The sequence below is a fragment of the Telmatherina bonti genome (assembly GCF_933228915.1).
Source record: "Telmatherina bonti genome assembly, chromosome: 1".
Taxonomy (NCBI): domain Eukaryota; kingdom Metazoa; phylum Chordata; class Actinopteri; order Atheriniformes; family Telmatherinidae; genus Telmatherina; species Telmatherina bonti.
Window position 1 is genome coordinate 47392891 of NC_136619.1, and position 14498 is coordinate 47407388.

A 14498-nucleotide genomic window follows, 5' to 3' on the forward strand; every position below is an offset into this window, starting at 1 on the left:
CCAAGGTTCCTCACAGTGGTACTGGAGGCCAGATTAATGCCATCCAGATTAATTACATAACTGGATCATTTTGTTCTAAGTTTTTCAGCCTGAAGATAACGACCTCTGTCTTGTCAGAGTTTAAAAGGAGAAAATTCAGAGTCATCCAGGTCTTGATGTCTGTAAGACATCTTTGTAATCTAAGAAACTGATTGGTTTCATCTGGCTTCATGGAGAGGTAGATCTGAGTGTCATCCGCATAGCAATGAAAATTTATACCATGCTGCCTGATGATATTTCCTAAGGGAAGCATGTATAATGTGAAAAGTATTGGTACAGAACCCTGAGGAACTCCATGACTTACCCTGGTGTGGGAGGAAGACTCATCATTTACATTTACAAACTGAAATCTATCAGATAAATATGACTGGAACCAGTTTAATGCGGTCCCTTTAATCCCAATAACATGTTCCAGCCTCTGCAGCAGAATATTGTGATCAATAGTGTCGAATGCAGCACTGAGATCTAAAAGAATGAGTCCAGACAGAAGTCCTTTATCTGAGGCCATGAGAAGATCATTAGACTTTCACCAGTGCTGTCTCTGTGCTATGATGAGCTCTAAATCCTGACTGGAACTCTTCAGATTGTTTCTGCTCAGATAGGAACATAGTTGGGTTGAAACTGTTTTCTCCAGAATTTTAGACCAGAAGGGGAGATTAGATATTGGTCTATAATTAGCTAAAACTCCTGGATCCAGAGTTGGTTTTTAAGCAATGGTTTAATTTAAACTGTTTTAACATATTGAGGTACATATCCTGTTAATAGAGATGTATTGATCAGGTCCAGTACAGATGTATTGATTAAGAAACATATTTCCTTGAATAATCTGGTTGGGATGGGGTCTAAAACACAGGCTGAAGGTTTAGATGAAGCTATTATGTTGGTTAACTCGGAGAGCTGTACAGGCAAGAAACGGTCCAAATGACAATCAGCTTCTAAAGACGTCTCTAAGGCTGCTGCAGAAGAAATAGCATTAGTAGTGTTCAGGTTATTACTGATTTCCTTCCTGATAGAAACTATTTTGTTTACAAAGAAACTCATAAAGTCGTCACAGCTGAGGTTGAAAGGAATAGATGGCTCAACGGCACTATGGCTCTTAGTCGGTCTGGTTCCAGTGCTGAAGAGAAACCTGGGGTTGTTCTTCTTCTCCTCTATCAATGATGAATAATAAAATATAACTTATATTAACTTATAATGTTAAAAAACATTTTAGTTGTGAAGAAAACATTTTGACATCAGGTACTTGGTCAGAATGTCAATCAATGTGTTGATTTACAAGTTGCTTGAAGTGCAATTTACTTTTATCCAGAATTTAAACTGGCAGCCTCCACGGTTTCCATCGCTTCAGACATATTTCCTGTCTACTGTAACAGTGGAGTCTCTCTCTGCGTTTACAACCTGCATCTGAGCTGATTCTCTCAGATTCACATCCAACAGTTGCTTTGGATAAAAGCGTCTGCTAAATGACTGTACAATAGAACAGAACTTCTGTTTGACTCCCCGCCATATTGTTGTGCAAAACTGAAGAGAAAGTGTTTAATTCCTCTGCCTCCTCACATTTAAGTTGCTGCATTAGTAAAAACAAAATTAGATTTTCTCTGTGCCTTCAGGCATATTCAAAGCTGAAACAGGTTTGTGTGCACGTCTTTTTCCATTCCTGCTCTCAGCGAAGGCGGACGCTTTTCTCTTTGCTCCTGTTTCCTCCCCTCCCTCCCATCTGGCCTGCGACTTTGTCCTGTCTGACTCTGAGCCTCTTTTTACATCTCTTTACTTCCACTCAAATTTACATCATGGATTTGATCAGATGGTCTGTCAACGCTTGATCAAATTTTCTCAACCTGAAGATCGGGCAGAGGGGAGCCCGCATATCCTGTGGGGACGCTTCCGGCTGGATACGTTCAGGACTCATGGGCCAGGTGGAGACCGATGTGTCTGGCAGTTCTGTCCTCTGAGGACGTGGAGAATGTTTACATCTTTGGATTATTGGTGATCGGGATTCTGCTGATAGGCGCTGGTGGAGTCCTGATCTACCTGAAGACCCATGAGATTCTGGCAACAACTGGCAGGTTGCCTGAATTCTCTAACAGTAGGTCCCGGGCTAGCAGTGCACAGACTCTTGCGTTGACCGGACTGGACCGTAAGCAGGGTACCAGTCTGGTCCATACTGGTCATTTGGCTGTTGTCCCGGAGCTGGTCCGCAAAATGATAACATGGAGAAAATGTCTGCTAGAATCGGTGGAAATTGACACCCCCCCATTCGGCTGTCTGAGACCTGCTATGGACTCAAGGCCGAGGGCAAATTGTTTTCCTCGCCTGGAACCCAAACAAATCATTTCTGGATTCGGCTTCCCAGCGGCCTTGGACCGGTGCAACCCCCCTGAGAATGGAAGAAGACATGTTCATAGACGCTCTGTCCCCCCTCCTCAACCACCCCCAGCCCCCTCCCACATGCCTCCCTGGACTTTGTGTGTCTTGTTTTAGTTTGTGCTTCAGTGTATGAGGTTTTTTTTCTCTGTATGTCCAGAGTTACATGACCATTTTTTTCCCCTCGACCCCCACTATGATCCTAATGTATCTCTGTTCTTATCTTGTAAAGCAGCGCTGGTGAACTAGCTGCATGGCCTAAGCTTAAGCTTGGTTCTGTATTACTCTTCTGTCATTAATGTCACATGTCTGTATGTCTGACCTTGGACGAGCTGGCTGAAACTCTATTCATCCCAGAGGGGAAATTCAAAGTATCTTTGATTTGATGTCCTCTAAGCAGATGGGTGGGGGGGTGCTGGCTCAGAAAAGAATGAGAAGCACCATTCTACGTGATCTTTTTAATAATCAATAATAATTAGATGTTTGGTGTGTGTAAACAGGAGACATTTGAGACATCAATGAGACATTTCCATCTGATTGGAATGCATCCACACATGAGCAGCAACGTCCAGCGGTAAAAGTTCCTCCCCCCCCATCTGTGCTAAACCCACTCCACCACTAGATGGGAGTATTTCTTATGCACGGTCCAATGAAGATGAAGCAGATGAACCAGAAGCAGGAATTTATTCCTAAAACATTTTATTTAAATGTTATAAACAAAAAGCCCAACATGTAAAATCATGTCTGTACATATTAACATACTAAAACCCTAAAACTGTTTAAGATGCGCTGAAATAAGGCACACTTTAAAAAGACGTTGCAGGTTTCTCCTGGAAGAAGCTGCTTGCCGACGAGCCTCAGACAGAAACCGGACCATGACGCCTTCTGGATAAAAATCAGAAAAACGTTTCAGTAAAAATAAAAAACTCCACGCATCTCAAGAGGTAGCCAGCAAAGTGCAAGTGAAGGGTCCATCCAGGTGAACGTGGATCTCAGGGAGCGCCCAGCAGAGCGCCGGCCATGCTGCTGATGACGGGCGACCTCAGCTGCGGGATGAGGCTGATCTTCATCAGCTTGCTGCTGGAGTACTTGTTCCTCACGGCCTGCGGAGGACAGAGTTAGACCCTGCGGCGGCGCATCAGGAGTCTCCATTCGCCGGCAGACTCACCTGAAACTTGGTCCTCCCCTCGTTCACCAGCACCACGTTCTTGGCAATGTGCTGCACGACGGGCTGCAGGTGGGCTTCGTCGTAGGTGGAGTAGTGCTGCTGGGTGGCCGACTGAGGAAGAGGAGCAGATCAGGTCCTGTTCCAAGCTGCCCGACAAGCCAACGCGAAGTCAAACTCACCCAGGGCTGCCCGTCCAGCAGCAGCTGGGAGAGGCAGAGCGCCGCGGCGGCAACCTCGGAGGGCCGGTAGTGGACCATGCTGTAGTCCAGCAGCGTCAGCTCCATCAGGTACTTGGCCAGAACGTGTTTCTCTATGTCAGACTGACACAAAGCCACAGGTCAGTTCTTTCATCCCGACACCATCGGCTCCACGGCGTCCGAGTCAAACTCACGTTCGCCACCTTGGAGGCCCGCCTGAGGAAGTGCAGCGGCAGCGGGCGGCCCAGCTGGAAGTTCAGGGCCCTCAGCATCAGCTGCTCCATCGCCACAATCTGACCCTTGGTGAAGGCGTTGTCGGTGATGTAGGCGAAGTCGCCAACCTCCGGAGCGTACATCTCCTCATACTTACAGGCTACCAACATGGCAGTCACGCCGACCAGCTGCAGTTTCCTGCGAGACACCGGCTGCACCTGCAGACCAGCAGGATGACGCATCAACCAGCTTGCTGGGGGGGCAGGGGGGGGTTACCAGGATAGATCTTACCTGGAGAAACCGGTCCAGAATGGCCACGGTGAGGTAGAGCGTCTCCTGCAGCAGCTGGAACCTGGAGTGGACCTGGACCAGCCAGTCCACCAGCAGCGCCCGCATGCGCGCCGTGATCTCGTAGCCCTGCATGTAGTCGGCTCGCACGGCCTGCTGCACCTGCAGACACGGCCGGTTAACGGGGCGGACAACGCCGCCGGGCAACGCCGCCGGGCAACGGGGGGCTCACGTTACCTCCAGGCTGTGCAGGTATCGGTAGATCTCTTTGACGTATTCTGAGCAGAGCTGAGGCTGGTCGGCATCCTGCTGGTCCACATCCTGGACTGCCAGAAGCACATGAGAGAAAGCGCGGCTCAGCTCCACCACCGCTGCCGCTTTCTGGGACACGTTGACAGATGCCTCTGCAACCAGAGGATCTGCTCGGACCTGGACTACAGGAGCCACCTTCTGGACTGGTTTGGCTTTCGGAGCACAGGAGGACTGGGCTGATGGTTTTGAGGGTACAGTTTTCTGTAGAAACAGGATGTTTTAATAAACGCTGAGACGACGGTGCCGGACCCCCCCCAGAAACGCTGTGGAGGATTGACCCAGTCCAACCAGTTCATTTCCAGTTCCCTGCAGCAGGAACCAGGAATGTTTCCACCACATGTTCCAGTTTCCAGAAAGTTAAGTGGGTGTGTGTGTGTGTGTGGAGACCAGGCAGGGTGTGTGTGGAGACCAGGCAGGGTGTGTGTGGACCAGGTTACCTTGGTGTTGGTCACCTCTCCCAGCACCGCCCTCCTCGGACCCGCCGCACTGCTCTTTCCCTTCTTCAGGAGTCTTTCTGCCGGAGGCTGCAGGGTCCGGAAAACAAGACGGAATATTTAGGATGAGCTGCAGAGTTTCTGTCCCGTTTCAGAAAAACCAACTAATGCTAACGCCGCCTGCTAGCCCCGCGCCGCCTGCTAGCCCCGCGCCGCCTGCTAGCCCCGCGCCGCCTGCTAGCCCCGCGCCGCCTGCTAGCCCGGCGCCGCCTGCTAGCCCCGCGCCGCCTGCTAGCCCAGGATTGCTCAACTCCAGTCCTCCAGATCTACCATCCTGCAGCCTTTAGATGCAACCCCTGTCCAGCACAGCTGAGTCAGACAGCTGCATGTTAACCATGCTCTGCAGAGACCTGCTAACGAGACAATTATTTGATTTGGTGTGTTGGAGAAGGTTTGCACCTAAAAACAGCAGGATGGTAGATCTCCAGGACCAGACTTGGGCACCCCTGTGCTAGGCTAACGCTAGCTGCTAGGCTAACGCGGACAGCGACGTTTACTCACCGCAGCACGAACTTCCACAGACGACATGTTCAGGATGAAACGCGAGTTAATCCACAACGGAGTGATTTAATTCACCAACAGTCCGACTTTTCACAGCAAACAGAGACGAGACGAGCAGCATTCAAATAACGCTCCGGTGACTCTGATTGGATGCTGTCGAGAAAAGGACGCTGCTGATTGGCTGATAATCTGACGTCAACCGAGTCTGATACCTACTAAGGACACGATGTTTTTTTTTTGTTTGTTTTTTTAAAACATGGTGATGATGATGAAGATGATGGTGATAATGATGATGATGAAGGTGGTGATGAGTTTTAGCCTGCGTTGGAACCGTGAACACACCTGACCTCTGTGGCGAGGTGTTGTGGATTTTATAAGTATTAATTTTGAACTGTATTTTATAAATCTGCTGTTTAGACTGAGTTTATCAGTTGACCAGCTGTTTTTATGCAATCTTATCCTGCTGGTATCCAGATTTTACATCCATAAATGCAAATTACAAAGACCATACCTTCATACACCTGCAACATTAAAGAGGTAAAAGTATATACTGGGAACGTCTCTATGCAGTATTTTATATATTTTATGAGCGATATGCTTCCCTGTGTTTGCAGTTTTCCTGTTTCATGTGTAACCCTGGCCTCAGTAAATGTTCTCATGTGTTTTGTTAAAGCTGTTTTATACAGTTGTATTGACAAGAATATGCTAAATAAAGAATTTATTTTTAAAAAATTGTCAAGAAATGTTAAATAAATAAATAGGAGGTAAAATATGACAAAATGTTAAATAAAATAAAGATTAATTATGAATAAAAGAACAGAAATTAATTAAAATATTTGCTTGTTGCATTTTTGTTTAAATGAACATTTTTCCTCCTTTAAACATAAATGCATTAAAAAGAAGAAGAAATTCAGTAAAACAGCCATGAAAGCAACAGTAGTGTATTAAAATGTACACTGAAAATCATTTTCAACATTAAACAGCGTTTTAGTCCCAACATGTTTTTTATTTTTCTTTATCTGGACACGTTTAGTTACAGACCTCTCAACAAACCACAATGCTGCTCGCTTTAACCACATCATTTCTCCTGTATTCCCAGAAAAACATGGATCCTGCCGGGTCCATCCACCTGTTTAACACAGTTAATAAAAGTTCTCCGTCTGTCTCACGTTTTCCAGAGAGTTCGTCTGGACGAGGAACACCGGCTGTATTTTGGCATGAATGGAACATCCTTTCAGTTCAGATCAGGCCGTTTTTCTGGAAACCAGGTTTAGGGTTAGAAAGATTTAAGCTTTGTTTTTCCTTCCTCATGTCTACGTCTTTGGAACCAACCGGATCTTTTCACGTTGCCAGAAATGAAAATGACTTGAAAAATACTTTATTAATCCCCAAAGGGAAATATTGTAGTATATAATAATAATAACTAGAGGAGGTCTTGTTCCGGAGGCTGATGGCTGCTGGCAGGAATGATCTTCTGTATCTTTCAGTCTTACATCGGACCTGAAGAAGCCTCTCACTGAACACACTTTGTTGTTTCATCACTGTGTTGTGGAGAGGGTGTGAAGAATCCTCCATCATCTTCATCAGCTTGTGCAGCATTCTTCTTTGGACAATCAGCTCCAGCGGCTCCAGAGTTACTCCAAGCACAGAAGCAGCTTTCTGGATCAGTTTGTTGATTCTCTTCAAGTCTCTGGTTCTGATGCTACTACCCCAGCAGATGCTGCAAAGCTGACTGCACTCTCCACAACAGACTTCTAGAAGATATGCAACATCTTGGTGCAGACGTTAAACCATCTCAGCTTCCTTAAGAAGTACAGTCTGCTCTGACCTTTCTTGTAGATGTAGTCAGTGTTGCATTTCCAGTCCAGTTTGTTGTCCAGCTGAACTCCAAGATACTTGTATTCCTCCACCACCTCCACCTCCTCTCCCAGGATGGAAACAGTGCTTTGTTTATTCTTCTTCCTCCTGAAGTCAACAATCATCTCTTTTGTTTTGCTGCTATTTAATATGAGATGATTGTCACCGCACCATTTAACAAACTGACTGACCAGTTCTCTGTACTCTGCTTCTTGTCCATCCCTGATACACCCCACAACTGCAGAGTCATCAGAGTATTTCTGCAGATGACAGGACTCAGAGTTGTACTGGAAGTCTGAGGTGTACAGAGTGAAGAGGAATGGCCAGAGTACAGTTCCTTGTGGTGCACCAGTGCTGCTGACCTCCATCTCAGACACACAACCTTTCAGTCTCACAAACTGGGGTCTGTTTGTGAGGTAGTCATAGATCCAGGTGGTTGTGGAGGTATCCACCTGGAATTTATGGAGCTTCTCACATAACAAAGCAGGCTGAATGGTATTAAAAGCACTGAGAAATGAAAGAACATGACCCTCAGAGTGCTGCCTGAATGGTCCAGATGAGAGTGTGCTCTCTGGAGCAGGTATATGATGGCATCTTCAACCCCAAGTCCATTACGATATGCAAACTGGAATGGGTCCTGAAAGGTGTTTACTTGCTTGTTGAGGTGAGCCAGTAAGAGTCTCTCCAGGACTTTCATGATGTGAGATGTCAGGGCAACTGGTCTGTAGTCACTTGGTTCAGCTGGTTGTGTTTTTTTAGGCACTGGAACAAGGCAGGAGGTTTTCCACAGCACTGGGACTCTATTTTGTCTCAGACTGGTATTGAAAAGGTGCTGGAGAACCGGACATAGTTGTTTTGAGCAGGTCTTGAGAACTCTGGGACTGACACCATCTGGACCTGCAGCCTTGTTCTGGTTCAGTTTCTCAAGTTGCTTCTTAACCTGATTGCAGGAGACAAACAAGGTGGAGGTCTCAGGATGTCCTGATGTGGAGGGAGATGAAGCTGTGTTCTGGTCCATGACTGAGCTGCAGGGTGACAGATTGGAGGCGTGACAGGAAAGCAGTGGGCTTATGGAGGGTGTGTGGTCTGTTGGGCTGGAGGTAGGGGGTGAACTGAACCTGGTGAAGAATATGTTCAGCTCATTAGCTCTGTCCAGACCTCCATCAGGCTGGTCCCCCTTTAACTTGAAGCCGGTGATCTTCTTCATTCCAGACCACACATCCCTCAGGTTATTCTGCTGGAGCTGACTTTCTAACTTCTTCCTGTAGTCCTCCTTGCACTTCTTAGTTTGTGTTTTAAGTTGTTTTTGTGTTGCCCTCAATAACTCCCTGTCTCCATCCCTGAAGGCTTTCTTTTTGATGTTCAGCAGCTTTTTCAGGTCACTGGTGATCCAGGGTTTGTTATTGGGGAAGCACCTCACTGTTCTTGTTGGGACGATGCTGTCCACACAGAAGTTTATGTAATCTGTCACACACTCAGTCATGGCGTTGATGTCGTCTCCATGAGGTTCACAGAGGACGTTCCAGTCTGTAGCCTCAAAGCCTCCTCTAAGAGCATCTTCAGCTTCAGCAGACCAGATTTTGATAGTCTTTGTGATGACTGGTTGCTGCTGAACGATGGGCTTGTAGGTGGAGGTGAGAAGAACCAGATTATGGTCAGATCTTCCTAAAGGAGGCAGGGCAGAACAACTGGATCCATTATTCATATTTGCATAAAATAAGTCCAACATCTTATTTTCTCTGGTGGAGCAGCTGACAAACTGCTGGAATGTTGGTAGAGTTGCAGAGAGGGAGACGTTGTTGAAGTCTCCGGAGATCACCATGAATGAATTTGGATGCTGTGTTTGTAGCCGAGCAACGACGGAGCTGATGACATCACAGGCTGTGTCTGGTGCGGTACCAGGTATTATATAAACCGCTACCAGAATAACACAGGTAAACTCTCTGGGTAAATAATATGGACGGAAGCTCACAGCTAACAGTTCCATGTCCCTTGTGCATATCTTCTCCTTGACAGTAACATGTCCAGGATGACACCAACGCTGGTTAACCAGCACTGCAATTCCACCACCCTTTAGGTTTCCGCTGTGTTGTCTACTGCGGTCTGCACGGACCGTTTTAAAGCCCGGTACAGACACATTACAGTCAGGGATGTGTTCATGCAGCCATGTCTCGGTGAAGCACATAATACTGCACTCTCTGTATTCTTTCTGAGACCTTGTTAGCATCTCCAGCTCGTCCGTTTTGTTAGCTAGCGATCTCATATTACCCATGAGGACGGTCGGGAGAAATGGTTTAAATCTCTTTCTCCTCTGTCTCACTCCCACTCTGCATCCTCTTCTCTTTCTTTTCAACTCCATCAGGATTTGATGTGTTGTTTCGCTGATAATCCTGATTTGGGAGAGTTTAATCAGTTGATCTTGATTGTAAACAAGTCTTTCGTTGCCATGGAGACTCATCATAACAAGCCTTAAAAGAGCCAAAAATATGCAAAAAAATCTTCCTTGCAGCACACCCTCCGAACCGGCATGAAATCCTCAGAAAAAAATACCTAATTTGAGATAATATCTATGTGAGAAGAGTTTGTACTTTTAAAAAAAATCTAGATGACAAATCAGAGCTACTACAATCTGCTGCCAACAGACGGTGCAATCCAGAATGGAGATGATCCCTCTCAAATCACTCTTTATTAGTCAATGACTTGATAGGTGATCGCCACATTGATTTATTCTGTCTTACGGAAACCTGGTTACAGCAAGAGGATTATGTTGGTATTAATGAAGCTACGCCAGCTAACTATTTAAACTTTCACATTCCTAGAACTACAGGCAGAGGAGGAGGTGTTGCAGCTATTTTTCAGTCAGAATTATTAACTAATCCTAAACACAAAACTAACTATAAATCCTTTGAATTCCTGACATTAAATTTATCTCATCCAAAATGGAATTGAGAGAAACCGCTGCTTTTAGCATTAGTGTATCGCCCACCTGGACCTTACTCCGAGTTTCTGACCCAATTCTCTGATCTCTTGTCTGAGTTAGTGCTGACTACTGATAAGGTCATTGTACTAGGTGATTTTAATATTCATGTTGACCATGAAAATGATAGTTTAAACATTTCCTTTAGCGCTATTCTAAACTCAGTTGGGTTTTCACTAAATGTCCATGGAGCCACTCACTCTCATGGTCACACTCTTGATCTGGTTCTAACATCTGGTATTGAGACTGATAAGCTCAAAGTATTTCCTCAAAACCCTGTCTTGTCCGATCACTTCTTATTAACCTTTAAATTCACTTTATTTGATTACTCACTGACCAAAAATAAATTCTACTATAGTAGATGTTTATCAGACAATAATATTACAAAATTTAAACAATCAATTGAATCCATTTTTTCACCTCTACCATGTGTTAGCATGACTGAGAGTCCCCCTTTAAGCCTTACTCCTGCTCAGATTGATCAACATGCTGATACTATAACAGCTTCAATGCGTACAACCTTGGATAATGTTGCTCCCCTAAAGAAGAAGAAATTAGGTAAGATTATGAAGGCTCCCTGGTTTAATTCCCAGCTTCGAGCTCTAAAACAGCCGTCAAGGCGTTTGGAAAACAGATGGCGTTCATCAGGACTAGAGGAGTCTCGCTTAACCTGGAAAGAAAGTTTAATCGTATACAAAAAAGCCTTACGTACGGCAAGAACAGCTTATTATTCATCATTGATAGAGGAAAACAAAAACAACCCTCGGTTTCTTTTCAGCACTGTAGCCAGGCTTACTAGGAGCCGGAGCGCTGTGGAGCCATGTATTCCTTTCTCACTTAGCTGTGATGATTTCATGTATTTTTTCAGGAATAAAATTGATACTATTAGAGATCAAATCCACAATATTCTTCCTTCTACCTATAATGTTGAGCCTGTTGTGGTCTCCGAAGCATCCTTAGAACCAGGATCTGACTTGTGTCTAAATAGTTTCTGTCCTGTCCAACCCTCTGATACAGGGCTGAAGACTTATCTTTTTGATAAGTCCTATAGCTAGGGATGGTTAGCATCCCTTAGTTATGCTGCTATAGGTTTAGACTGCTGAGGGACATTTACTGATACACTGAGCTTCTTTCTTTTTCTCTTTATCTCTCTCTTTTATCTCTTTTCCTTCCTGTTAAAAGGGAGTTTTTTCCTTCCCACTGTTGCCAGTGTGCTTACTCAGGATGGGAGATTGAGTTGGACTCAACTCAATCTGTTGGTTTCCTTACATAGGCTGTTATGAATTGGCTTTCATTATGTTTTCCCCTCTGTCTGTAAAGCGTCTTGAGATGGCATTGCCGTGATTTGACGCTATACAAATAAAATTGAATTGAACTAGTGGAACAGGAAACGATTGGAACAGATGCAACATTGCCATCTCTTTATTAGAACATCGTACATGAGTATCAGCCGTGACTGATTTGTGTTAAAACAGCAGAAAAACTTCCAGATGGACGGCTGGGTAAGAGAAAACAGGCTGCTTACGGAAACAGAGACTTTTCCTGCGGCACAGATGTCGATTCATTTTGGTTTAGAAAACTTTATTTAAACAGCTGCTGTTTCGCAGTTTTAAAGTTTTAAAGGTGTGATTCGGTCGGAACCGACTGAGTTCAGCAGCAGAGACCCGGTCGACCGCCGCAGAGCTGGAGAATCTACTGGGATGCACCGATACCAGTGTGGGGTGGAGTATCAATCCGATACCAGTGTGGGGTGGAGTATCAATCCGATACCAGTGTGGGGTGGAGTATCAATCCGATACCAGCGTGGGGTGGAGTATCAATCCGATACCAGTGTGGGGTGGAGTATCAATCCGATACCAGCGTGGGGTGGAGTATCAATCCGATACCAGCGTGGGGTGGAGTATCAATCCGATACCAGTGTGGGGTGGAGTATCAATCCGATACCAGTGTGGGGTGGAGTATCAATCCGATACCAGTGTGGGGTGGAGTATCAATCCGATACCAGTGTGGGGTGGAGTATCAATCCGATACCAGTGTGGGGTGGAGTATCAATCCGATACCAGCGTGGGGTGGAGTATCAATCCGATACCAGCGTGGGGTGGAGTATCAATCCGATACCAGCGTGGATACCAGCGTGGGGTATCACAGGAGATGATTGACTCATTCCAGCAGCTAGTTAGGATGCTGCGATGGGATCTGCTACTCCTCGTATGCCTGTGTGTGGTACATAAAGACGCGGTACGGGTGCCTGTGTGTGGTACATAAAGACGCGGTACGGGTGCCTGTGTGTGGTATATAAAGACGCGGTACGGGTGCCTGTGTGTGGTATATAAAGACGCGGTACGGGTGCCTGTGTGTGGTATATAAAGACGCGGTACGGGTGCCTGTGTGTGGTATATAAAGACGCGGTACGGGTGCCTGTGTGTGGTATATAAAGACGCGGTACGGGTGCCTGTGTGTGGTATATAAAGACGCGGTACGGGTGCCTGTGTGTGGTATATAAAGACGCGGTACGGGTGCCTGTGTGTGGTATATAAAGACGCGGTACGGGTGCCTGTGTGTGGTATATAAAGACGCGGTACGGGTGCCTGTGTGTGGTACATAAAGACGCGGTACGGGTGCCTGTGTGTGGTACATAAAGACGCGGTACGGGTGCCTGTGTGTGGTACATAAAGACGCGGTACGGGTGCCTGTGTGTGGTACATAAAGACGCGGTACGGGTGCCTGTGTGTGGTATATAAAGACGCGGTACGGGTGCCTGTGTGTGGTACATAAAGACGCGGTACGGGTGCCTGTGTGTGGTACATAAAGACGCGGTACGGGTGCCTGTGTGTGGTACATAAAGACGCGGTACGGGTGCCTGTGTGTGGTATATAAAGACGCGGTACGGGTGCCTGTGTGTGGTACATAAAGACGCGGTACGGGTGCCTGTGTGTGGTATATAAAGACGCGGTACGGGTGCCTGTGTGTGGTACATAAAGACGCGGTACGGGTGCCTGTGTGTGGTATATAAAGACGCGGTACGGGTGCCTGTGTGTGGTATATAAAGACGCGGTACGGGTGCCTGTGTGTGGTATATAAAGACGCGGTACGGGTGCCTGTGTGTGGTACATAAAGACGCGGTACGGGTGCCTGTGTGTGGTACATAAAGACGCGGTACGGGTGCCTGTGTGTGGTATATAAAGACGCGGTACGGGTGCCTGTGTGTGGTATATAAAGACGCGGTACGGGTGCCTGTGTGTGGTACATAAAGACGCGGTACGGGTGCCTGTGTGTGGTATATAAAGACGCGGTACGGGTGCCTGTGTGTGGTATATAAAGACGCGGTACGGGTGCCTGTGTGTGGTATATAAAGACGCGGTACGGGTGCCTGTGTGTGGTACATAAAGACGCGGTACGGGTGCCTGTGTGTGGTACATAAAGACGCGGTACGGGTGCCTGTGTGTGGTATATAAAGACGCGGTACGGGTGCCTGTGTGTGGTACATAAAGACGCGGTACGGGTGCCTGTGTGTGGTATATAAAGACGCGGTACGGGTGCCTGTGTGTGGTACATAAAGACGCGGTACGGGTGCCTGTGTGTGGTACATAAAGACGCGGTACGGGTGCCTGTGTGTGGTACATAAAGACGCGGTACGGGTGCCTGTGTGTGGTACATAAAGACGCGGTACGGGTGCCTGTGTGTGGTACATAAAGACGCGGTACGGGTGCCTGTGTGTGGTATATAAAGACGCGGTACGGGTGCCTGTGTGTGGTACATAAAGACGCGGTACGGGTGCCTGTCTGTGGTATATAAAGACGCGGTACGGGTGCCTGTGTGTGGTATATAAAGACGCGGTACGGGTGCCTGTGTGTGGTACATAAAGACGCGGTACGGGTGCCTGTGTGTGGTATATAAAGACGCGGTACGGGTGCCTGTGTGTGGTATATAAAGACGCGGTACGGGTGCCTGTGTGTGGTATATAAAGACGCGGTACGGGTGCCTGTGTGTGGTACATAAAGACGCGGTACGGGTGCCTGTGTGTGGTACATAAAGACGCGGTACGGGTGCCTGTGTGTGGTATATAAAGACGCGGTACGGGTGCCTGT

The 14498-nt window shown here is 46.8% G+C and overlaps 1 protein-coding gene across 1 annotated transcript; it reads right to left on the reverse strand.

Moving 5' to 3' along the window:
* Positions 1–3324: 3324 nt before the first annotated feature.
* On the reverse strand, positions 3325–5603 carry ccnb2 (cyclin B2; the record flags this gene model as incomplete). Its single annotated transcript, XM_079265012.1, has 8 exons — positions 3325–3506; positions 3572–3682; positions 3751–3891; positions 3963–4199; positions 4273–4431; positions 4507–4782; positions 5019–5105; positions 5577–5603. 8 exons carry the CDS (start codon positions 5601–5603, stop codon positions 3396–3398), a joined length of 1149 nt encoding a protein of 382 aa, XP_079121138.1. The 3' UTR covers positions 3325–3395.
* Positions 5604–14498: the final 8895 nt, after the last annotated feature.